The sequence below is a fragment of the Fusarium proliferatum genome (genome assembly GCF_900067095.1).
Source record: "Fusarium proliferatum ET1 genome assembly, contig: FPRO_scaffold011, whole genome shotgun sequence".
Classification (NCBI taxonomy): Eukaryota; Fungi; Ascomycota; class Sordariomycetes; order Hypocreales; family Nectriaceae; genus Fusarium; species Fusarium proliferatum.
The window spans coordinates 856,219-879,013 of NW_022194800.1; the positions used below are offsets into that span (position 1 = coordinate 856,219).

The 22,795-nt window shown below is 49.2% G+C and overlaps 9 protein-coding genes across 9 annotated transcripts; 6 read left to right on the top strand and 3 right to left on the bottom strand.

Annotated features, from left to right (window-relative positions):
• Positions 1-3,045: 3,045 nt before the first annotated feature.
• FPRO_08475 (putative sterol delta 5,6-desaturase) lies at positions 3,046-4,134 on the top strand (the record flags this gene model as incomplete). Its single annotated transcript, XM_031222147.1, has 2 exons — positions 3,046-3,302; positions 3,348-4,134. 2 exons carry the CDS (start codon positions 3,046-3,048, stop codon positions 4,132-4,134), a joined length of 1,044 nt encoding a protein of 347 aa, XP_031087635.1.
• A 703-nt stretch (positions 4,135-4,837) lies between these two features.
• FPRO_08476 (putative protein precursor) lies at positions 4,838-5,230 on the bottom strand (the record flags this gene model as incomplete). Its single annotated transcript, XM_031222149.1, has 1 exon — positions 4,838-5,230. The coding sequence occupies one exon, from the start codon at positions 5,228-5,230 to the stop codon at positions 4,838-4,840; it is 393 nt and encodes a 130-aa protein (XP_031087636.1).
• An 890-nt stretch (positions 5,231-6,120) lies between these two features.
• Positions 6,121-6,952, top strand: FPRO_08477 (uncharacterized protein; the record flags this gene model as incomplete). Its single annotated transcript, XM_031222150.1, has 5 exons — positions 6,121-6,178; positions 6,290-6,384; positions 6,468-6,491; positions 6,566-6,687; positions 6,772-6,952. The coding sequence occupies 5 exons, from the start codon at positions 6,121-6,123 to the stop codon at positions 6,950-6,952; spliced, it is 480 nt and encodes a 159-aa protein (XP_031087637.1).
• A 2,964-nt stretch (positions 6,953-9,916) lies between these two features.
• Positions 9,917-11,406, top strand: FPRO_08478 (putative malate dehydrogenase; the record flags this gene model as incomplete). Its single annotated transcript, XM_031222151.1, has 7 exons — positions 9,917-9,929; positions 10,052-10,083; positions 10,147-10,257; positions 10,341-10,428; positions 10,536-10,998; positions 11,053-11,212; positions 11,266-11,406. The coding sequence occupies 7 exons, from the start codon at positions 9,917-9,919 to the stop codon at positions 11,404-11,406; spliced, it is 1,008 nt and encodes a 335-aa protein (XP_031087638.1).
• A 376-nt stretch (positions 11,407-11,782) lies between these two features.
• On the bottom strand, positions 11,783-12,611 carry FPRO_08479 (uncharacterized protein; the record flags this gene model as incomplete). The annotated part of the gene is made up of 4 exons (XM_031222152.1): positions 11,783-11,914; positions 11,981-12,070; positions 12,124-12,241; positions 12,295-12,611. The coding sequence occupies 4 exons, from the start codon at positions 12,609-12,611 to the stop codon at positions 11,783-11,785; spliced, it is 657 nt and encodes a 218-aa protein (XP_031087639.1).
• A 573-nt stretch (positions 12,612-13,184) lies between these two features.
• On the top strand, positions 13,185-15,578 carry FPRO_08480 (putative bifunctional purine biosynthetic protein; the record flags this gene model as incomplete). Its single annotated transcript, XM_031222153.1, has 1 exon — positions 13,185-15,578. One exon carries the CDS (start codon positions 13,185-13,187, stop codon positions 15,576-15,578), a length of 2,394 nt encoding a protein of 797 aa, XP_031087640.1.
• Positions 15,579-16,254: 676 nt separating this feature from the next.
• FPRO_08481 (putative relatd to E3-like factor in the SUMO pathway) lies at positions 16,255-17,907 on the bottom strand (the record flags this gene model as incomplete). Its single annotated transcript, XM_031222154.1, has 5 exons — positions 16,255-16,717; positions 16,771-16,996; positions 17,054-17,159; positions 17,212-17,519; positions 17,583-17,907. 5 exons carry the CDS (start codon positions 17,905-17,907, stop codon positions 16,255-16,257), a joined length of 1,428 nt encoding a protein of 475 aa, XP_031087641.1.
• A 1,052-nt stretch (positions 17,908-18,959) lies between these two features.
• On the top strand, positions 18,960-19,434 carry FPRO_08482 (uncharacterized protein; the record flags this gene model as incomplete). The annotated part of the gene is made up of 3 exons (XM_031222155.1): positions 18,960-19,122; positions 19,182-19,241; positions 19,298-19,434. 3 exons carry the CDS (start codon positions 18,960-18,962, stop codon positions 19,432-19,434), a joined length of 360 nt encoding a protein of 119 aa, XP_031087642.1.
• Positions 19,435-19,837: 403 nt separating this feature from the next.
• On the top strand, positions 19,838-22,751 carry FPRO_08483 (uncharacterized protein; the record flags this gene model as incomplete). Its single annotated transcript, XM_031222156.1, has 7 exons — positions 19,838-20,052; positions 20,113-20,157; positions 20,214-20,505; positions 20,559-20,686; positions 20,739-21,623; positions 21,676-22,130; positions 22,186-22,751. The coding sequence occupies 7 exons, from the start codon at positions 19,838-19,840 to the stop codon at positions 22,749-22,751; spliced, it is 2,586 nt and encodes an 861-aa protein (XP_031087643.1).
• Between the last annotated feature and the right edge of the window lie 44 nt (positions 22,752-22,795).

Below are 22,795 nucleotides of genomic sequence, written 5' to 3' on the forward strand. Positions count from 1 at the left end.
CTTAGTAGATATCAGCCTCTAGCGGCTAGCCTCCAAGTGGGTCCCCACCCTCTGAGCCAGGTGGGTGCTAGGCGGTCCGGGGCAATCTGCTGGCTCCATTTGGGCGGGGCTGCCCTGTGGCTGCATTGGTTGGTTTGCTAGGAATACACCTTGCAGCGCCTCAAAGCCTCAACGCCTCCCCTTGAAGTCCCCCTTCTTCTGTCTTGTCATTGCAGTTTTTGGCCCTTTCGCCTGACGCTGTGACACCCTTTTCTCTTTTTCTTCTGACGACAGTCTAAGACGGGTAGTTAGCGCACGCCCGTATCCCTCGTGCTCCCCTCCCTGTCACAAACCTAACCTTGGCACTTTGAGAAGTGCCAAGCTGCAGCAGAACGAACACTACACTACGCCACAGATCACAGAGTGTTTACTGGAAGCGGACTCCTCCAGTCTCACGAGAAACTCGATTGCTGTTGGGGATGTGTGAAAGGATGGGCAAAGAGTTGTTTGTTTGGCTTTTATGCATGGGTATTACGTGAATTCCTACTCGGACCATGATTGGTATCATTCTCGGATCTTTGGCCGAGACTACCTAACCACCCTTGCCCTGATCGTTGACTTTGCGGATCGTTCATATCAACGTCTATTCTCCATCATAAACTGAGTTTATGATAGTGAAGCCGGAGAGTTTATCGTGGCGCAGTTCATACATACTGTTGCCAAAGGTCCGAGTTTCTGGTGTTAAAAGTCAACTAGGTATTGTTTATGGCAACAGATGGAGAACCATGCAGGTTAAAATAAGTTTAGCTCTCTCCTCACAACAACCCTTTCCCACCACATACATGCTGTCCATTTAGCTCGAAGATGCTTCCTCCGAGCCAATTGAGTTGCGAGGAATGGACTGTACTTCTGTGTCTAATAACGTCTGCAGACCTTGCTTGCATCTGTGACAACACAACACAACACAGCGCAGCGCAGCACCACTGAACACAACAGAGCCGCGCCACCTTCAAGTACATAAAACGGATGTGACAGGCAAGTCTCGTCGGTTTTGACCAGTTTTGTGTGACATTCTGTGCGACATTTAATGGAAAGTGACTGGTGCCACATGCCTCATCCTTTCGCGAACATCATGTATCGTTAGTCATTTTCAGAAATGATGAGTTGCGAGTGGGTGATAGAGAACCGTGAGTGGCATCAAGATTCATATTTGAAGACTCATTCGTTCCATTTAATCGAGTAACGTCACCATATTCGGGCATTTTCGATTCTGGCCAGAAAAATTGGTGGGCGATACACGACTCACAATAGCTGAGAAAATGGTGACAAGGCTTAAGTATCTGACTCGGAACATGTTGATAAGTATCGCGCAGCCGGCCTTTGTCATCATACTCGCTCACCTGCGGGGTAGGATGCCTAGGGTAGGAACTCACATAAATCCGATAGTTCGGTGGTTTTCTTTCCGGTTCTCGAAATTGAAACTCTGAGTTTTGTTACCGTTACGCTCTTAATCATAGGTATCAAAATAAAGTTGCCCAACCGAATTCAGATAAAAGTCACTGACGTGGAGCAAACTTCTGAGGCAACAGAATTATGCGTAGATACAGTTCAAAGGGTTGACCCAATGAATCATGATCATAGAATTAGGGTAACCAGAAAGCATGATCCCATTGAAACAAGGGCTGTCAAGGCAGTCAGTTTGAGGACAGCTATTCCCTCTTATAACCGAAATTCCGTAGGTTATTAGGGGTCCAAAGTCAGCATACCACAAGACGTCAGTTCATAACGGTTCCTCGTGTGAGATTTCCAGGGTTTCCCCGACGTATTCGTTTCCGTATCTCCACGCTGTATAGATGAATCGACCATGCATTGTCGAACCATGATATTGACTTCAAGTATTTGGATAAAAAAGAACAAAGTACAATACACACTATGGATATAATTACAATGTGGAATGTGACATGTTGACTGCAAAAACCCTCTTACTGCAGGGCTATGAGGCAATTCATAGTAAACCCTAGAATCATTGCGCAGAATGTCACAGTATATCGATTCACCCAGTATATCACGCTCTCGCAGTATCAGCACGTTCTCGTGACGTAGTGTTGCGGTGAAGATGTACTTTGACAATTTCCCCTTTTAAGGCTGAATTACCCAGAGCTGAATCGTTCGATATCTCGTCTTCGTGATATCGGAAAATAAATGGTCCTCGATTCAGAGTGGAACGTCAATTCCAATTGTAAAAGCCAATTGGTTGACAAGCATTCGGGGCTCTGAGAAGCCGGAACAGACCACTTCAAACAACACAAGAAATGATATTAACCCTTGTTATTTTGTTTCCTGGTGGTTGATGAGGCACTGAAATGGCGCTGAACAGAGCTCTTACTCGCCCGGGCTCGTTCGGAGCTCATCATGCGATTCTCATTCAAAGACGACCGTTACTGGCTCCGGTACTTGACGAATCTAATCTCGAGCATAGGAATTCTCCAATGAGAGCTGTAGAGGTTTCTGTATTCGTATTTACGTTCTGGCGAGAATTCCATCTTTTGAATATCCTTTCACATGCATACAGCGCCTCAATTGACTTGAATGGCAAAGACTCGTCTTGTTCGTCCAAGTCACCAGGAGCTCCTCTTCTCGTACGTCCTACATCATAAGATAAATCTAGAAGCTCTCACTTCCAAGCTCCCCAATTGGCTCAATCGGGCTCTAAAGGCCCTTCCCAGAACTCCACTTGTCTCTGCATCCTTGACAGAAACAACGGCCCCGCCTCGCAAGCCGCCGATGGACCCTTGTAGTATCAGACAATGCGATATCCTTCCCCTTGGTCGATTCATTGATAAAGAAGGCGAGGCCCCTCTGTGAATAGGTTTGGTTTTACAAGTCATTGCATTGCGTCTTGCAGGGGGTTCTCAGTGATTCTTTGTTCCGTTTGGTTGACTCTTAACCTGAGTTCGTGGTGTTTCTCTTGGTCACTTACACCAGTCTTCGCCCCGTCACTTCTACAAGCCCACTCATTTATCTACCCGCGGCTTTATAACTTTGCAACAAACCCAATTGCCGACCATGGACGTCGTCCTCGAGGTTGTCGATACATTCATCGCTGATTACGCATACGCCTACTTTCACCCAAAGCCTCCAGCTCCTTATGATTTCCCGTCGCCCTCAAACTCGACAGATACGTCGGCCAAGGCCTTCTCAACATGGACTTACAAGCCGGCCACTCAATTCATCACACTTGAGCCAGCAGAGGAGGCATACATGAGCGCTTGGGATCGTGACAACCCTCTTCGGCAAGCCCTGACTCTATACCTCATCACTTGGTCAGTTCCATTCTGAGATTCACGGATTTAGCTAACAAGCTTTAGGATCTTTGGGCTTCTCGTCTACTTCATCGTCGCGACACTCTCATACATCTTCATCTTCGACAAGCGAACATTTGACCATCCTCGCTTCATAAAAAACCAAGTCCGTCTTGAAATCATTGCAGCCAACAAGGCCATGCCCGTCATGGCTATCATCACGGCACCCTTCTTCCTCCTCGAAGTACGCGGATACGGCAAGCTCTACGACACCACCGAAGACGGACCCGGGCTCTGGTACGACTTCTTCCAGTTCCCGCTCTTCCTCCTCTTCACCGACTTCTGCATCTACTGGGCTCATCGCTGGCTTCACCACCGCCTGGTCTACAAGTACCTGCACAAGCTTCACCACAAGTGGATCATGCCTACGCCCTTTGCTAGCCATGCTTTCCACCCTCTCGATGGCTTCACCCAGTCATTGCCATACCACATCTTCCCCTTTATCTTCCCGCTCCAGAAAATGGCATATGTGGCGCTCTTCGTGTTCGTGAACCTCTGGTCTGTCATGATTCACGATGGCGAATATCTCACCAACAATCCCGTTGTCAACGGCGCTGCTTGCCACTCCCTCCACCATTCTCGCTTTGAGGTCAATTACGGCCAGTTCTTCACTGGCTTTGACCGCATGGGTGGCACATATCTCATGCCTGAGCAGTGGATGTTCGAGCGTAATATGAAGATGTCAGAGGGTCGATGGAAGAAGGAGATTGAGAAGGTCGATGAGCTTATTGAAGAGATTGAGGGTAAAGACAACCGCACATACGGTTCGTCTAGCACCAAGAAGACTCAATAGATGTGCTTCTGGCTAGTCCTCAAGTCCATTGCCAGTCTGGCAAACTGGGTTCGGTCAATTTCTTGCATTAGGACCCAATCTTGGGCGTTCTCATCAGCAGAACAGGCCCTTGTCAGTAAACGACACTACCAGTTGACAATGTTACCCATCCCCCAGTCTAGCGTTGGGCATTCTCTGTATATAGATTTGACCCTTGTATGTGTATTCACTCACTCACGGCGTTTGGCGGACATCACGATGACATGGAGAATTCATCGATTGCATATGTAGTACTAGCAGATAAGAAAAGTACAATAGTTGACTGGGCAGACAGAGTCTGCTCAGTTAATAATAACCATTTCGCATCCCACCCTAACTCCTTGCCTTGCATATCATAAATGAGTGCAGGCTGCTGATATCAAGTCCTTTATTGAGCAATCCAACAAACGCTGCCGAAACATAGAGGAATAAAAAAAACGAACAAATCAGGGAAACCAAAAAGACTTGAAAGGTATAGGAAATTGCATCTGGTGTGCCAACGTAAAAAGGGTTTCGCGCGTCAAGCAATCTATCGCTTCGACATAGTGTAGTTTTTGGATGATGCGGAAGCATCGAAATTGGTAAAGTAGGAATAGTAATAATAATCTGAGAGTAGAATTCGTAGTCGAATGGCGTCGTAATGCGCTACGTTTCTCGTCGGGTACTTCGCATGCTCACGCAACTCTTATGAAAAGCTCACGAACTTCGGATCCCTCGGTAATCCATCAGCGCCAATACCGTTGGCCTTGAAACGGTTCTCCATGTAGACCTTCCTCGCCTGGTCAAAGTTCATCCGTCTCTTCTTCATGATAGCGAGGACCTCAGCCTTGGCCGCATCGTCAAGACCAGCGCGCGAATCGCCTGACTCGACATTTCCGGAGAGATCGAATGTATTGCTGGAAAGACCGGCCTCGATATCGCCTGCGAAACTGTTCGGGAGTCGCGAGTAGATGTAGTCTGCGCCAGGGAGTCTGGGTCGTAGATGTTGGACGTGGGGGATCCAGTGGGCGCGGGTGAAGAAGAGAACTGTGCCGAGGACGAGGGCGAAGAAGGAGATCGAGTAGAGAAGATACGACATGTTGGGCGAGTTTGTATTAAAGAGAAAGATGGTTGGAAGTAGAGGTCGATCGACAGATTTATGTGCAACGCAGCGATACGATACGATACGATCGGGGTACAAAAGAAAGGAACGGCCAAGTCGCAGGCGTATAAAAGAGGATAGAAGTTCAAAGTTGCATGATAAATAAATAGCCCGTCTCTGGTAAAAGACGGACTATAAAAAGTCGCAAGTGCAGAGTTTATTAGCCGTGGTTGATATTTCTCGCCCTCCGCAAGGCAAAGCAAGGTCCGGATTTGAATAAGTGCAAGTGGAAGTCCAGCAATAAAAGTGAAGAGACGAGCCTCCTTCTCTTTGTCTCAGGAATGAAAGTGCTGACGTGACTCTGTTTGCGAGGCCTCGGGCTCCCTCTCCCAATCAATTAAGCCACGCGTTTTCTGGCTTGGCACAGCCGCTACAGGCACAAGGACACGCAAGTTGGTTCTGAAGCTGTTGTTTGTTGAGAGATGGAGATATATGCTGTAATATAGATTTTTGATCCCTACACCGAGCAATGTGCCCCCCTTCTGTATAGTAGATTATAGACAGGAATGAGCTTTGAATGTCTTATTGTATGACATCAGGGGTCGGTCGTATCAACCATTCGTCTCTCAACTCTGTTCCAATGAATTTACCCACTGACACTCTGGCCCAGTCTTTCGATGCTCCCGCCCCTCGGCCCCCTTTGGTTTGGCCAGTAAAGTCAGCATCGGTGTCTAGCCCTGTTTGGCATGCTAGGCGAGCCCCATAATTTCTCTACGCACAATTCTCGCCGACTTTGGTGAATAGTCTTTGGAACTGGATATCTCGACGACGACAACCTCAAGCTTCACTCTCCCCGGTCAATTTTCACGCCAAAACCTCCATTCACAATGTCTGCCGCCCAGGAGCTCTCCAACATTTCCTCGGATCTGATCTGGGAGATCGTCCGTGAGTCTCCCTTCGACAAATTTCTCATCTGCTATGATATGAATTTTGGCCTACGATATGCGCCTTGATATTTAAGAAGTCAATTACTGAAACGTTTTTGCGATCGCGCAGGTGACAACAACTGCTTCTCCGCCAAGAGCAAGAAGAACGGCGGTGTCCAGTTCTCCCGAGACCCCCTTAACCTGACCAACAAGACTTCCCGCAAGGTACGATTCCGTTCCCGAGTTTTGATACCCTCTTGGATAGTCGTAGGGTCATGGTAGATCGTGTGCGCTAACTCACCTCACAGCACGCTGGTTTCGTCAACGACAAGGTACGGCTACAGCAGCCCCGATGAAGACGCCTCGACTCGATGAACGTACGATGCTAAACAAATCGAATTAACAGGCTCTCGGTATCTCCTCTGGCGAGAAGGGTGCTATTGTTGTCACCTCCAAGAAGGCTCTGCCCAACAAGCCCGCCCAGAACCTTGTCAAGACCTCTTACAGCGGATCCAAGAGCAACCGCAAGTGAGTATTCGACTGCCCACACCGTCGTTGTTATTCGACATTGAGCATTTGCGGAACGGGGCTGACCGTGATTCTTTCGCACAGGACCTACCAGGCTGTTGCCAACCAGGCTGCCAAGAACGGTTACCGTGCTGATCTCCGCTCCGCTGCCGTTGAGCGTGCCTCCGCCCTCAAGAAGTCCAACAAGCCCGTCAAGCCCGAGCCCGAGCAGAAGCTCCGTGGCAACAAGGCCAAGAAGGCCGCCGCTGCTGCTGAGGAGAACTAAGCTGTCTAATACCAAGATAGAAATGTATTGTGAATAAGGCTGGGGCATGAAGCTAAGGGAGGCACGCTGCGTAGCCCACAACTGATAAAAAAGCGATCAGTGTGGGAATAGCACATGGACCGAGGTCTCTGGGTCATTCACTGTTGGAGTTAGTGAGCTCAAAATGAATGAATATCTCGCTGGCAATATCGTCGGCAACCCAAAATTTGTGTCTCAGTATAAGAAAGAAAGTGTATGTTCGTGATTGTATGATGCAGATCATGTCAAGAACCCTCGATGGTCAACTACTCTTTCATGTACCTTCAGTGACGTAGCACAACAAGAGTCTCAGCAACAATTAAATCGTGATTGGCATGGCCGGTCTGGACAAAGCCTGCACCAACCAGTTCTCTGATCATCGGTGGAAGCTCACGATGTTGTCTGGATGTATAAGTGCGAAGCGGTAGAATTCGGGTCATGACTTCGGTACCACGGGATACCGAGGATCATGCCGAGTGTCAAGGCGTCGAGGATCCTCATGAATACGATTCAAGACGTCACTATCCCGGATAAGATCGGAGCAATATTTTGAACAACAAGATCATAAGTCGGAATGTTTTGATGCTCAAGGGCTCATGTAACCACAATCCGGAGTTAGTTTTCTTGAGTTAGACGCACGTTGATTTCCAGACGCTGACCAAGGTGAAGGGCACGAAACATGGTTGGTGCAATAGACGCAAATCATCCACCGAAATCAGTCTCTGAACGACAAATATCCGGCTGCTATACGATTTGAGACATATCAACATCCGGATGCTGGAGGCTACCACCCACGGAGGTATCGGAAAAAGACGAAACTTGTTTGACAAGATATCAATGAAGATTCGTGATGATGTTTCAAATGACTTGGCTCATACTCAAAGTGAGCTAATAACAGCCAACCACCAAGGCTGCAGAGATACATTTGCAAAACTTCCAAATTTGGTAACGGGGAGGGATCAGCCGCCCCCTCATCTTGGTGGCTTGAACACCTGGTTTGTTGATTTTCTGCAAACAGTGAATTCTTGTAACGAGAGGGCATTGTCCACTTATAAGTCACATAACCAGCAAGGCGAGAAACAGATTCAGTAATACACAAGGTGGGGTTTACACGATAGGATTACCAACACTTTTACATGAGCGACTTGTTTGATCGTGCTCGTAGAGCTTGGTTGGACAATTGAGTTTGGATCTGGTGTGCTCACCGGAGTTGGGTCGGGGTAAAGATCGCTCCCAACTCGGGGTTGCGACGGTCAGGCCCGGTGAGTTGTCCAGAGCTGTCGAGTTGGAGGTGCAGGGGAACATCGGTCCCTTGACAGCCTTCCCCACGGGACGCTGGATGTGAGGGTTCAGGTTCCAGAAGCTAACCAGACTCAGGTCCGTGATCGTTAGCATAGTCTGTCAAAACAAGATTGACATCTCGTTGATGTTGGTTTGGTATGAGACCCAATCGAATGTAGCGGACGAGAGGGAATCTGATGCGTGAAGTGGTCAGGGCTTGTCCGTTGCTCCGTTGCTATCGTATGTCGTTCTCCATCGGAATTTATAGTCTATCGTGAGGATCCCCCAAAAAGAGAAAGGGAAGCAGTGTAGGGGGAGGAAGGAAAACTCAGAATCTTGATCATACAGGACAAAAAGACTTAAGTGGCTTAGTATGAGATTAGGATTTCCTTTGCTGAATTTATTTTGACACCCTATATCAAGGTCTGATGTTTTCTTGCTCCCCGACGGCAGCATAGGGCGCTTGCGCACCAGTCTCAGCTCAAGGCCTCGCGCCAAGTATTGCGCCAGGTCTCTGACAACTGGAGCGGATCGCCGTTGCGAGTCAAAGTGGGCGGGCGAGAGGGGAAGAACATCAATGGGTGAAGGGAAAGAAGAAATCCATGATGGTGGAGGCATGAAAGATAGGTACGTAAGAATGTAGGTAGTCTGAGATAATATCATGAGTATTAGCAAAAGCCCATCAGAGGTCTCCGAAACTGTGGGTGATATCAGGACAGCTACGTAATTGTTCGAGATTCAAACTCGTGATAGATGGTAACAAGCAATCAAGAGCTGGCGAAAGAGAGGCGAGATGATGATGCCGCTCCTCTTGGTTCGACTATTCAATAGGCCTGGCAATGGGCAGTGGGTTCTGGACTGTGGATGATGCCCTGCCCCTCAATTGTCGATGATAGCCACTGACCCTTGCAAGGAGGGGTTTCCTCCTGGAACCCCCACTAGAGCTCATAGAGTTGCACAGCTCTTTTCTGCTGCTTTCCCCGCTCGACATCTGGCACCTAGGTAGGCTGTCGCACATGTCTGCGGCAGAAAAGATGGAGGCAAATATAGACGCCTGTGATAATCTCGGACATGTAAATTTGCCAGCCCAGCCCAGCCCAGCCCAGCTCCGTGAATCGCCGTAAAGGTTCCCGGTCAGCTCGGAGAGAATAACTCGGGCACTGTAGTAATGCAATGGATGCAATAGAGCAGTGCTATGATGCCTTAGCAAGGGACTAGGTGACCTTGAGGTACATCCATTAGAATACATACGTCGGGAGTCGGGAGGGTCTAAGCCGGCTTGAAGGGTACCCGTATGGAGAGGCGTACCTACCTTAAGGTACCTTACTGTATGGAGAGCTGCCCTGTACACAATGGATCTGGAACTAACTCACCTTAGTAGAGTACAGCAGGTATCGCCGTGGTGGTTGCCAGTAGCAGCCCAGTCATCGCTTGTTCTCCTCCGTCCCGTCGTGTCGCATTAACAACCCTCGAGGCTCTTCCTCTACATTACTTATTTGAACCCTCTCCCACTTCTTGACCCTCCTCCCACTCTCCTCATTCTTCCCACATCTTGACTCTTCCATCCAAACTCTTCGTCTCTTACCATCTTTTCGCTTTTCTACAAAGTCTCAACAGAGCAACTACCCCTCCTTCAATCCCAATATACCTGTAAAATCAGTCAAAATGGTTAAGGCTGGTACGTACGACCGTCGTCTCACTCACTCCTTCACCTTGATGTCTGCCTATTATATTCGCGCTCTTCGCAGCTCGCTATCGTCTCTCAGCACCTATCAGAGCAATAATTGACGTTTTGTTTAGTTGTTGCTGGCGCCTCTGGTGGCATTGGTCAGGTACGTTGAAACTTGCTCACTCAAATCTTAAAATTACACCAGCTGACAATGATCGTTATACAGCCTCTTTCTCTTCTCCTCAAGACATCTCCTCATATCGATGAGCTCGCTCTTTACGATGTCGTCAACACCCCCGGCGTTGCCACCGATCTCTCCCATATCTCTTCCCGCGCCGTGAGTCGACCCCAGATTTCCCCCAGTCGAACATGCATAATTCCCTTCCACCGAAACACACTATTTGCTCACACCCTCTGCAGAAGACAACTGGCTACCTTCCCGCCAACGATGGCGCTAAGGCTGCTTTCAAGGACGCCGACATTATTGTCATCCCCGCTGGCATTCCCCGTATGTAAAGCTCTTACCCCGGATGTCCGGCGTTGGTCCCCGCGTGTCCGACAGACCCCGGAGCCCCTCCCCCAGGTTTTACTCTACTGACCACATCCCCCGCACAGGCAAGCCTGGTATGACTCGTGACGATCTCTTCAACATCAATGCTGGCATTGTGAAGGGTCTCATCGAGGTTGTCGCCGAGGTCGCCCCCAAGGCCTTCATCCTCGTCATCTCCAACCCCGTCAACTCTACCGTCCCTATCGCTGCTGAGGTCCTCAAGGCCAAGGGCGTCTTCAACCCCCAGCGTCTCTTTGGTGTCACCACCCTCGACATCGTCCGTGCCGAGACCTTCGTTGCCGAGATCACTGGCAGGGCTAACCCCCAAGAGCTGACCATCCCCGTCATTGGTGGGCACTCTGGAGAGACCATCGTCCCTCTTTTCAGCAAGGCCACGCCTGCTGTTGACATCCCCAAGGACAAGTACGATGCTCTCGTGAACCGCGTCCAGTTCGGCGGTGACGAGGTCGTCAAGGCCAAGGATGGTGCTGGCAGCGCCACCCTTTCAATGGCTTACGCTGGTTTCCGGTGGGTTGCCTAACCACTTCATGTTGCTCCACTCAGTAACTAATATGACTGTAGATTTGCCGAGAAGGTCCTCCGTGCCGTGAAGGGAGAGAAGGGACTCGTTGAGCCTAGTTACGTCTACCTTCCAAAAGTCTCTGAAGGTGGTATCCCTGGAGGCGAGGCTATCGCCAAGGTGACTGGCACCGACTTCTTCTCTGTTCCCATTCAGCTCGGCGTAAGTGACAGATTTTTTCGTTTCTAGATGGGATATGTGCTAATATTACATAGCCCGACGGTGCCGAGCAGGCCAACAACCCACTGGAGGGCATTACCGAGCAGGAGAAGGCTCTTCTGGCCAAGGCCACCGAGGGCCTCAAGGGCAACATCTCCAAGGGTGTCAGCTTTGTCCACAACCCTCCCCAAAAGTGAATACCCCCAATTTGATATCTTCCCTAATACCCAGTAAGAGGCTTCCAGAGCAGGCAAGGACACTCCTGAGGATGCCCATAGCTATGGCATTAGACATAGTAATATGAGTCATGAGCACGATCGCTGATGATATGACTTTGCGCAGGCTGTGAAATGTTCCGGGCGATGATTTACGGTCGATGTCTTTATAGCCCCGATGTTGATGAATCTTGGGGACTGCTGCAGGTATGATTGGAGTTTTGGTCAAGAATTGGTCTAAACCATGGCGAAATTTAGCTCTTGCGCGTTCATGGCACTCGTTGGTTGGATGTTTGGTGTGGTGTGCCTAGGCTTGGTAGAAGGGTATCGTGGTATTATAGCTAGACAGACAAATCCCTCAGGGCTTGTTTGGTATGGTTTTAATCTGAAACACGGCACCCGGCAACTCGTTGATTTCAGCTTGGACACTGGTGTTTATTCCAAGGGCAGCCAATGCACCCCGTACGACACCGCATGGGAACCATAAGAACTGCGGGGTATAGCAAGTCAATATAAGAACATATCATGAAGAGACTGATGCTTTCTGGGACAATACCGGTTGTGCGCGAACGATTGCTTGGCCGCCAGCTTCTGTGCTCATGCGCGAGAAGGGTCGGAATAGGTTGTCAGTCAATACGTATACTCCCTGGCTCAATATTAGCGTAATGTTCTCATACCGAACAGAGAAAGAAAACGGACTCTATGATTTGTCTTGAGATTGTCAATATTCTTGCCAAACACTAGCGTCCAAAGATCTTTGCAGAGGAATTTGATAACGTCGAGTGTGTCGTTGAATCGTGGCCGGTCTCTTGAGAATCTGTTACGATGTAAGCCATGACGGCGTAGGGAACTCCAGACATTGATGCGCACCTCTCTACAAGACCCTGCCCTACTCTGTACCCCAACATCTCAAGACGATAGTGCACTGCGTCCATATCCTCTTCCTCATCTTTCCTTGTTGCTGTACCAGCCATTATTCCGGCTGCGCTGGAGCTTACTGCATGGCTAGTTGAGGCGGTATCTGCGGGTGCGCCATTTGATTCTGATGCGATGGAATCTCGCTCATGAGTTACGCGGTAGGCCATAGGAACGAGCTCAATAAGGAGAAAGTCGAGACAGGAGGAGCTGAGGAAGTTGGCAGATGGATCGCTCGAGTTAAAGGGAGGCATGACGGGGTCGAAAGACATGATGGGCGACTTGGTAGATTTCACTTTAGATCATCAATATTAGAGAATGGCCGGAGCTATGAGTGATCTGGAGTATGATTTAATATTCGTGGGTGTGATAAGTGAAGGACGTCGTTTGCGTCAAACTCAAAGGGATACGTACTTCCAAGCTCACCGAAGTGCTCTCCTGGTTGGATTGGACGGGAGCTTCAAGCTCGCTGAGTCAGCGTTATCGATAACGATAAGGTAATGAAAGGCTGGAGGGTCCATACAACGCGGGGCTCAATTGAGGGAAAGAGCAGAGCGCGGGGCAGTTGAAAAGTTAGAAAAAGTTTAGTGTAGGTGCAGAGTCAGTTCGATTCTAGTTCAGTCCACCACCAACTTTTGTCTCTTTACGGAGCTGGTTCCTCTCAAAGGAATCAATTAAGGTAGGTGTCATTTCGAATTCAAGTGTCTGCACGAGATACTGACTATTTGTTCTCTTAGCATCTACAACGATCTTGAGTTGAGAACCTCTGTGGACCGATTCTCGCCCGAATCTCGGAATCGCATTCGTGCCGATTCTTCTCCTCGCACATATTCTCACGAACCAACATGGCGGACCTTCGAATTCTGCTCATCGGCAACGGTGGCCGTGAGCATGCCCTAGCTTGGAAGCTCAGTCAGTCTCCTCGAGTCGAGCAGATCTTTGCTGTCCCCGGTAACGGAGGAACTGCTGGATGCCCCAAGACCTCAAATGTTTCTTCAGTCAAGGCTGAGGATTTCGCTGGTCTTGTCAAGTTCTCTCAGGAGAACGGCGTCAACCTTGTTGTTCCTGGCCCTGAGGCTCCCCTCGTCGACGGCGTTGAGGGATGGTTCCGAAAGGCTGGCATTCCCTGCTTCGGTCCCTCCAAGGAAGCTGCGCGACTTGAGGGCAGCAAGACCTACTCCAAGGATTTCATGAAGAAGTACAACGTTCCTACTGCCGCTTATGAGAATTTCTCCGACTACAACAAGGCCGTTGCATACATCGATAGCGTTGACCATGACGTCGTTATCAAAGCCACTGGTCTCGCTGCTGGAAAGGGTGTTATCCTTCCCCAGACCAAGGAGGAGGCCAAGGCTGCTTTGAAGCAAATTATGGTTGATAAGGAGTTCGGCGACGCTGGCGACGAGGTTGTTATTGAGGAGCTTCTCATTGGTGATGAGCTCAGTGTCCTGACTTTCTGCGACGGCTACGCCATCCGATCTCTGCCTCTTGCTCAGGACCACAAGCGTATCTTCGATGGAGACCAGGGCCCAAACACTGGTGGCATGGGATGCTATGCGCCTACAAACATTGCTACTAAGGAGCTTACTGAGCTCATCGACCGTGAGATTCTCGAGCCCACCATTTCCGGTATGCGACGGGAGCAGCAGCCTTTCCGTGGTGTTCTCTTCACTGGTCTCATGATCACCAGCAAGGGACCTAAGGTTCTTGAGTACAACGTCCGATTCGGTGACCCTGAAACACAAACCGTCCTTCCTCTTCTCTCTGCCGATACTGATTTGGCTGAGATCATGCTTGCTTGTGCCAACGGCTACCTCGACAACTGCAAGCTTACCATTGAGAACAAGTTCAGCGCCACTGTTGTCCTTGCTTCCGGCGGTTACCCCGGTTCTTACCCCAAGGGCAAGGCTATGTCTGTCCAGACGCCTCCTGCTGGCTGCAACATCTTCCACGCTGGTACCATACTCGACAGCACTGGTCTCAAGACTTCTGGTGGCCGTGTCATTGCTATCAACGCTGTTGGCGACTCGCTCCGAGCTGCTGTTGATGCTGCCTATGCCGCTCTTGACAAGAAGGTCATTGATTTTGAGGGTGCTTTCTACCGAAAGGATATCGCTCACCGAGCTTTCCGCTCAACTGCTCAGACCTCCATGACTTATGCCCAGGCTGGTGTCGATATTCAAGCCGGCAACGACTTTGTCGAGAAGATCAAGAAGGCTGTTGCCAGCACCAAGCGACCTGGCGCCGATGCTGAGATTGGTGGCTTTGGTGGCGAGGTTGATCTGTCTCAAGCTGGCTACCCTCAAGCTCCCATTATCGTGGGTGCCATTGATGGTGTTGGCACCAAGCTCATGATTGCCCAGGCAATGAAGAAGCACGACACCGTTGGCATCGATCTGGTTGCCATGAACGTTAATGATCTGGTTGTTCAGGGTGCTACCCCTGTTATGTTCCTCGATTACTACGGCTGCAGCAAGTTGGATCTCTCTACTGCTGCTGACTTCGTTCAGGGCGTTGCTGATGGTTGTCGACAAGCTGGCTGTGCCCTTGTTGGTGGCGAGACTGCTGAGATGCCTGGCATGTACCAGAATGATGATTATGACGCCGCTGGTTGCGCTGTCGGTACCGTTACTGCTGATATCAAGCTTCCTCGCAAGGATGACATGGCTCAAGACGATGTCCTCCTCGGTCTTGGCTCCGCTGGTGTCCACTCCAATGGCTTCTCTCTGGCTCGTCGCATTGTCTCTCGCGCTGGCCTCAGCTACACCGACCCTGCTCCTTGGGACCAGTCCACCACCGTTGGCGAGTCCCTTCTCACCCCTACACGAATCTACGTCAAGTCTCTTTTGCCAGTCCTCTCTCACATCAAGGGTCTTGCTCACATCACCGGTGGTGGCCTCGTAGAGAACGTTCCTCGTATGATCCCCGAGTCTCTCGCTGCTGAGATCGAGTTCGGCTCATGGGAGATCCCTCCTGTATTCAAGTGGATGCGTGAGGCTGGCAACGTCGAGCCCATCGAGATGTGCCGCACCTTCAATTCTGGTGTCGGTATGGTCATTGCTGTCGACCCTGCAAAGGCCGACAGCGTTTCTCAGGCTCTTACCGATGCTGGTGAGAAGGTGTACCGCATCGGTCGTCTCACCCGTCGTGACCAAGGCGAGGCTTGCCTGATCCACAACGTTGACTCGTGGAAGGCTGATACCGCGGTGCCGAGCAAGAGAAAGGACATTGGAGCATAATTGGGTAAAGCGATAAGAAAAAGTATGTGTGATTTACGGAGTCAATTGGGTCATGATGGGATAGGAATTTGGTTTAAAATTAGGGTTGAATGTGATGATTTGAGGGCGAGATAGAAGGCATGCTCGAGATGATATTTCTCTTTGAAGCCAATACATATGAATGAAAATTGATTCGTGCGTTTCTATACTCGCATTTTCCTGTGAAAATACTTTGCAGTCCGCCATGTGACTTCATCGTCATAACATTGGTTCGTGACATGGACAGTCGGCAGACTTTGTACTATTTTCTTTCCATGACGTCCCTATTTGGAATGAGAACATGTAGAAGAGGCTACTTGTCTTTCTATTGCCTCCTTTCATGTTTGAGACTGGACCCTGTCTCACATCTTAAAGTACGTACCGCCTGAACGATCGATCCCCTTTCTTTTGAATACTCCCTTACACCTCGCGAAAAACAACCGTGATAGCAATGCCGGTAATTAGCAGGGGAATCATTTTCCGTCTCCTCCAACGCCGGATCAGAACATGCCAAAGTAAAAGTCATCAACCAACACCCCTAATACCAAGCAGTTATATAGACTGCCCCCCTGGGACATATTTCACTGCCACCAGACTCGTTCTAGAGAGTCTTACGATTCCGTTTATGTTTCTTGCGTCCCTGAGGACGAGCATCCCCCTAAAGATACCCGAGATCACCTGGCGAGATTGGAGAGTTGTTAGGTAGGTTGCCTGAGTATCCGTTCATCGACGTGTTTTGCCTTTTTGGGGGCGGGGGCAGATCATCATCGTCATCGTCAGATAGCGTTAGGTCGATGATAGCGGCCATTGGGCGCTTGGCGCTGGTAGATGCTATGCCCCTTGGTCCAGCAGAAGATGATACATCGCGACCTGCTGTTACTGGCGTACTAATGGTCGGTGTAGAGATTTTGGGCGTCTCTAAACGGCGGTGACCAATAGAATTGACCTCTGATATTACCAGATCGTCATCGTCATCGTCAAAGGCATTTGCGTAAGATGAGTTTCCATTTGTGTGCCCCTGACTACTGTCGTCGGTGCTCTTGAGATGCCATTCGCCATTGGGCTCAATGGTCACAGTTTCCTGACTCTTTGGTGTATTTTCCAGGATGTCTTTGACATATCTGCTCGAGGTTAGAAAAGAAAGACCCTTCATAATCATTGCCTATAAACTCACGCATCAACAGCCAACTGCTCGAAAGTGGCGGACTTGTTGCAAATAGGACATTGCCATTGCGGGCCTTGTTCTTGCAGCTGGAGATAAGAAGTGGCATCAAAACATTGCAAGTGTGTGCAGCTCAACCCACGACAAGGGAGTGCTAGTCGCATGTATGACAATGGACATTTGAGAGATAGCACCTGTGAAGTTGCTACTACATCCGGATCTTGTGCTTTGGCGTTGACTAATTGCATGTCAGTGATAACTCAGGAGCACTGGACGAATAGTGAGTGGCACTTACGTTCTTGCTTTACAGAATCAATCGATATCTTCTTGCCATTGGCAATGCGCTCCGCAAGTTGTTCGACAGATGTTATCTTGCAAACATTTATCACAAGGTAGAAATTCTGTATTCGGTGTCAGACCATGTTTGTAACAACGCTTGTGCACAGTGCTCACCTTGGATGTCAGCGCGTATGTGAACTCAACGTTGTTGGTATATTTCGGACGAAGGCGAAGCGCTTTTGTGATGTCAACCGGTCTAGTAGATCCAGGTTTGTTCTTCAAGCCACGCAAATTGGCCTTGACCTCGCCACCGTTGACCTTGAGTTCTGACTGGTGAGGAAATGCGACATCTTGAATTCCTAAAGTGTCTCCGGCGCAAAAGACCATCACTCGGTACGAAGGGTCGTTAACGCACTTCTGTAAAACAGGATGATCGTCTAGTCTGATGGGATAGGTTATCGTGTTACGGTGCTGCGACATGACTTGACAGGGGTGTTAGTATGAGCAAGTTGGGCAGGGTACACAGAACGACGCGCAAAACGTACCATCGCAAGTCTTTATATCACCAGCAACCGCCTCGATCTGATAAAACGGGCTCGGTTTGAAGGTGAGTGCCACTGACGAGCTGAAGTTAACCACAGGCCGCTGACCATTAGACAGGCTGGCGTGGGTGCTAGGGAACGACATGCTGTGCAACCCAAAAGGTGTTGAGGAAGCATGACCATGTGAAATCGGGTAGTTCGACCGAGAGGGCGAAGATCCGGGTTGAGAGCTCGAGATGGAATTGTGCACGCTCTGGCGAATCTGCTGCAGGCGCACGGGATCGTTGGCGTTGACGGCTTCTTGGATGACTGGTGGCGAAGCGGGCATGATTAGCTATGGTACTGAGGAATTTGGAAGCAGTGATTCACAGCCAAAGAAGCATGCGAAAGAGAGATGAAGCCATCGCGCAGTGCAGACGAAAACAAGAGTGAAATTGTGCATGAGCAGGCCCTAAACTCACGATTATGTATGCGACGCTGTAGCTCAGCCTTGATGCCAGTACTCTTGACTCCGTTCACCTGGCACACAGAAGAGAGTTGGCGATTTAACAAGCGGTTAACTTGTCGCGCAAGAGAACTCGCTTCTGATCGAAGATTTGCGTGAGCACTTGTTGAGTGCGAGGGTGCGGCCGTAGCGGACCCAAAACCTGCGGAAGCCATGTCGAATGGTCGGTCGGTCGTTCCTTCCGTTTATCGGTCGCTAATGTTTGCGTTTTTGGGCCGAGGGAAGGTGTCGTTATCGTTATCGAGGGAGATTATGTGTGGAGGAAGGTGCTGCCAGTGTTGGGCGCGAACAGTGGTTGTGGAAGGCGCGCAACGGCATCCAAGGCAGATGCGCAGGCTGATCGGGTGCAGCCTGTAGGAATGGAATTGGTTGTATCAGACTGAATGGTACCGTGAGAAAGAGTACCTAAGGTAGGTAGGTTGGCAAGGTACGAGTGAGTGGCCGAGTGAATGAACGGAAGCGATATAAAGGTTATATCTAGAAGATGAATGTACAATCGGATTATAAAAGGTAAGGTAATGGGCCCTCCACTCTGACTGACACTGAATATGAGAATCGATCGAACTATCTCTACCACCACGCGTGCTCTAAACTCGTCGTCGTCCTCTCACGCTAGGTATGTCATATTTGCCCAGTCTTTAGAGTGTAGTCGCACCAGAGTCCAAGAGTAGAAGGCGGTCATCCCTGGCACACCCAGGGAGTGGACTAGGATCCCAGCGTCTCCCTCTGTTGATCTTTGCTTTACTAGCCACACACCGCCACAGTTAAACTCACCACTGCCCCTCGGTAGCTTGTCCCAACTTTTTTTTCTTAGCAGCAGGGGACTTTGATAACGACTTTTACTCAAGCATCCATCTTCAACCATATCGACAAAAATGGCAAAGAGCGCACGAGCGAGCACCAGAAAGGCCAACAACAGGCGCCTTGTTAAAAATGTTTTTGGTCCCGCCGAGGCCGCTCGAAATGAGCGTCTCTCTGCTAAGCTCCTTGAGTTGGCCAAGCAGCCCAAGCCTGAGTCTTCAGATGTGAACATGAACAGTGAGTGGCATGGTATAACCACCTCAAAGACGATTAAGCGCTAACATACCTATTCTCAGCACAAGAAGAGGATGCCAACGGCGATGCCAAGGAGGATGTTCAAGACAATGAAGCCACATGTGAGTTTTGAGAAAACCGCCTGTCTCATTCATTTTCACTAACCAGCCATGTCTAGCAATGGATGTGGACTCAAAGAAGCCTTCAAGTGGTCGCATTGAGAAGAAGCGAGTCGACAAGCGCAAGCAAAAGGCTTCCAAGATTGTCTTCAAGTCTTACGGTAGCCGATCCAAGGGCAAGAAGAAGAGCTCTTGAAACTGAACTTGGCGTAAAATTGTTTTCTGGTCTTTATTATGGGGGTTTTTCATCCATTCATCGGCGTTTAGCAGCAAATCTAAATCAATCTGAATCTGTGATACCCAAAATTTCCATCTAGATTTGCCCCTCAGCCTTGTGTGGCTCAACATTCAATTTGAGTTGAGCAGCCAATCACACTACCGCCTTCAACCACCACCTCTTTGGTTCGTCTTGGCAAGGCTATCGTATAGGTTGTCGCGCTCATCTCGACACGTCCATCACTTCCACTCCGTACAGCTGACACATTTTTAACTGTTCCATATAATGATGGCGCATAATTGACGGGTTATTTTCTGTATCAATACGATATCCTGCCTCGTCTTAGTCATTCCTTTGTCCTATTCTATAATTGTCTTTTATAATGGTGTCCTCTCACAATGGCTCGTTACTGCGCACTCTGTTGCTTGTCGCAGCCAATCTTCTAATCCCGGTCTCAATTGTCGTCTTTGCGCTGGGCTTCTTCCCATATAAACCGTTTCTTCCTGGATTGGCTGAATTCGAGTCTCTTGACTTTGGATCGCCTCCCGCTGCGCCATTTGATCGTTTAATCTTTATGGTTGTCGATGCCCTCAGAAGGTAGAGCTTTGATGAACCCCAGATATCTCATTCTGAACTCTCAATTGACATTTCTTGTAGCGACTTTGTGTACTCGGACGCCTCGGGATTTGATTATGTTCAAAGGTATTACATGCCAATTGTATTTAATCTCATCAATACTTGTGCTTATCAAATTCCAGTCTCATCCGAGATGGCAGCGCAATGCCTTTCACAGCCAATGCTCGATCACCCACAGTTACTATGCCGAGAATCAAGTCCATGACAACCGGTTCAATTCCTTCTTTTGTTGATCTTATCTTGAACTTTGACGAGGCAGATACTTCGTCCACACTCGCTTCTCAAGATACTTGGTTAGCTCAGATTAAGGCCAAAGGGATGGGCAAGCTTCTCATGTACGGTGATGACACTTGGCTGAAGTTGTTTCCCAACACTTTCGATCGCGAAGATGGAACATCCAGCTTCTTTGTGGCGGTTTGTGACTCAAAACATGGTTCTCATGTTCAAACCGACTGACATCTTACCAGGACTTCACAGAGGTTGATAACAATGTCACTAGAAACATCGCCCCTGAACTTGAGAACAATGATTGGGGTCTTATGGTGCTTCATTATCTTGGTCTAGATCATATCGGGCATAAGGCTGGACCAAAAAGGTTTGTTTGACTGGCGGTTATTTCTCTCATCATTTCACTAACACGTCAAAAGCTCGAATATGTTTCCCAAGCAGCGGGAAATGGACGGTATTGTCAAGACTCTTTTCGAAGCTATGGAGTCCAAGCCTCATCTGGACTCGACACTTCTCGTCCTTTGTGGTGATCATGGCATGAATGATGCTGGCAACCATGGTGCTTCTTCTCCTGGCGAAACCTCACCAGCCTTGGTTTTCATGTCGCCAAAGCTGAAGAAGGTCTCCCATAAGCTCTCTGCTCCAGCTCAGCCCAAGGATGAATTTGATTATTACTCCATGGTCGAGCAATCTGACTTGGCGCCTACTATTGCCGCCCTTTTGGGTTTCCCCGTTTCCAAGAACAACCTTGGAGCCTTCATCCCTGATTTCCTCCCCTTCTGGCACAAGACCAGTGATCAGATTCAGATTCTAGTTCGAAATGCTAGACAAATCCTCAACATTGTCACAGCCGCTTTTGGAAGTGAGCTCTTTGACGCACAGGGTAGCATTGACCCCTGTGCTCTTGAGCAGACCGAGATCAACGAACTGGCATGTCAATGGCGAAGGATCAACAAGGAGGCACATGTCCTCGCAGCTGGTAACAAGCTGGACCAAAAGTGGCTTGATGACATGTCACAGTGGCTCCGCCGAGCCCAAGATCTCATGAGCAGCATGGCTTCAAACTACGCCATGCCCAAGCTTTACATTGGCCAAGCGATTGCTGCTGTTGCCGCTATTGCAAGCACAGTTGTTCTTGTCAGTCTTGGGACTCATCGAGATGGGCAAATTCTTCCATTCAGCCTGATGACATTATCTTATGGTGCCATGATGTATGCGAGTAGCTATGTTGAGGAGGAACAGCACTTTTGGTACTGGTCTTCTAGCATTTGGCTTGTAATACAAGGAGTGCTTCATATCCGAAGGTATGTGATTGCCGAGTACATAAATGCCTTCTCATACTGACCAAGATACTAGAAGAAACAGCCTTGCTGGCATTGCTTGGGTTTTCATTGCGCTTGTGGCTTTGAGGCTCACCAGGGGCTGGAATCAAACTGGCCAGAAGTTTGCAGGAAGTCCTGACATCGTGAAGAGCTTCATCAACACGCATCCTCAACTCCTCTGGGCTATTGTCACTTTTGGATACATTCTCATGTCATTCCGCTTGCTTGCCCGTCTCAAGAGTCTCCCTTCTCTGGCTAGCACAAGCGCTACCTCAGTTCTGCTCATGTCTGCGTATAGCTTCAAGCTTGACTTCACGAGCGAGGATGCCCCGGAGCTCGTTGTTGGTTTCGCTAGAAGCTTGAACGACATGTTCGTGGGACAGTCATTGCTTTGGAGGGCCAGGACTGCCTTTATTCTTCTCAGCATCTTGTTTGGGTATGGCATCTATCGGTCGTTCACTGGCGGTCGAAATGGCCAGTTACAGTCAGGTAACGTCTCTCATACACACACCATGGGTGCACTATAGCCACTGACACATTACAGCATATCTTTTCCATCATCTCTATACCATCTTTGGCATGACCCAGTCTCGTGCTACAAACATCCCCCTCTTTCTATTATCTGATATCCTCTTCCACGCACTCCAAGCCACCGATCTCTCCGTAACTGGAATCACCATCACGGCTGTTCTTCTTCAACACACCACATTCTTCGCCTTTGGTGGCTCAAATGCCATCTCCTCCGTCGATCTTTCCAGCGCATACAACGGTATCAGTGGCTTCAACTTCTTTGCCGTTGGTATTCTCACCTTAGTCAGCAACTGGGCTGGGCCAATCTTTTGGACATCTGCCGCCAACCTTCTCCTACTGCGCAAATACCACGACGGCCAGCGCAATGTCTTCTGGCAGTACATTACTCTGCAGACTGTCTTTGTCTCTGCGACAGTTGCATTAGTCATGGCGGCTTGCACTTCACTGAGAACTCATCTGTTTATTTGGACAGTTTTCTCACCCAAGTATCTCTACTGTATGGCCTGGAGTCTCGGTCAACACTTGTTGATCAACATTGGCTTTGGTGGTCTCCTATTTTGGTTGGGGACGCATGACTAGCATCATTTAGCTTCTCAGAGATGGGTATCTTCATGTATGAGTAT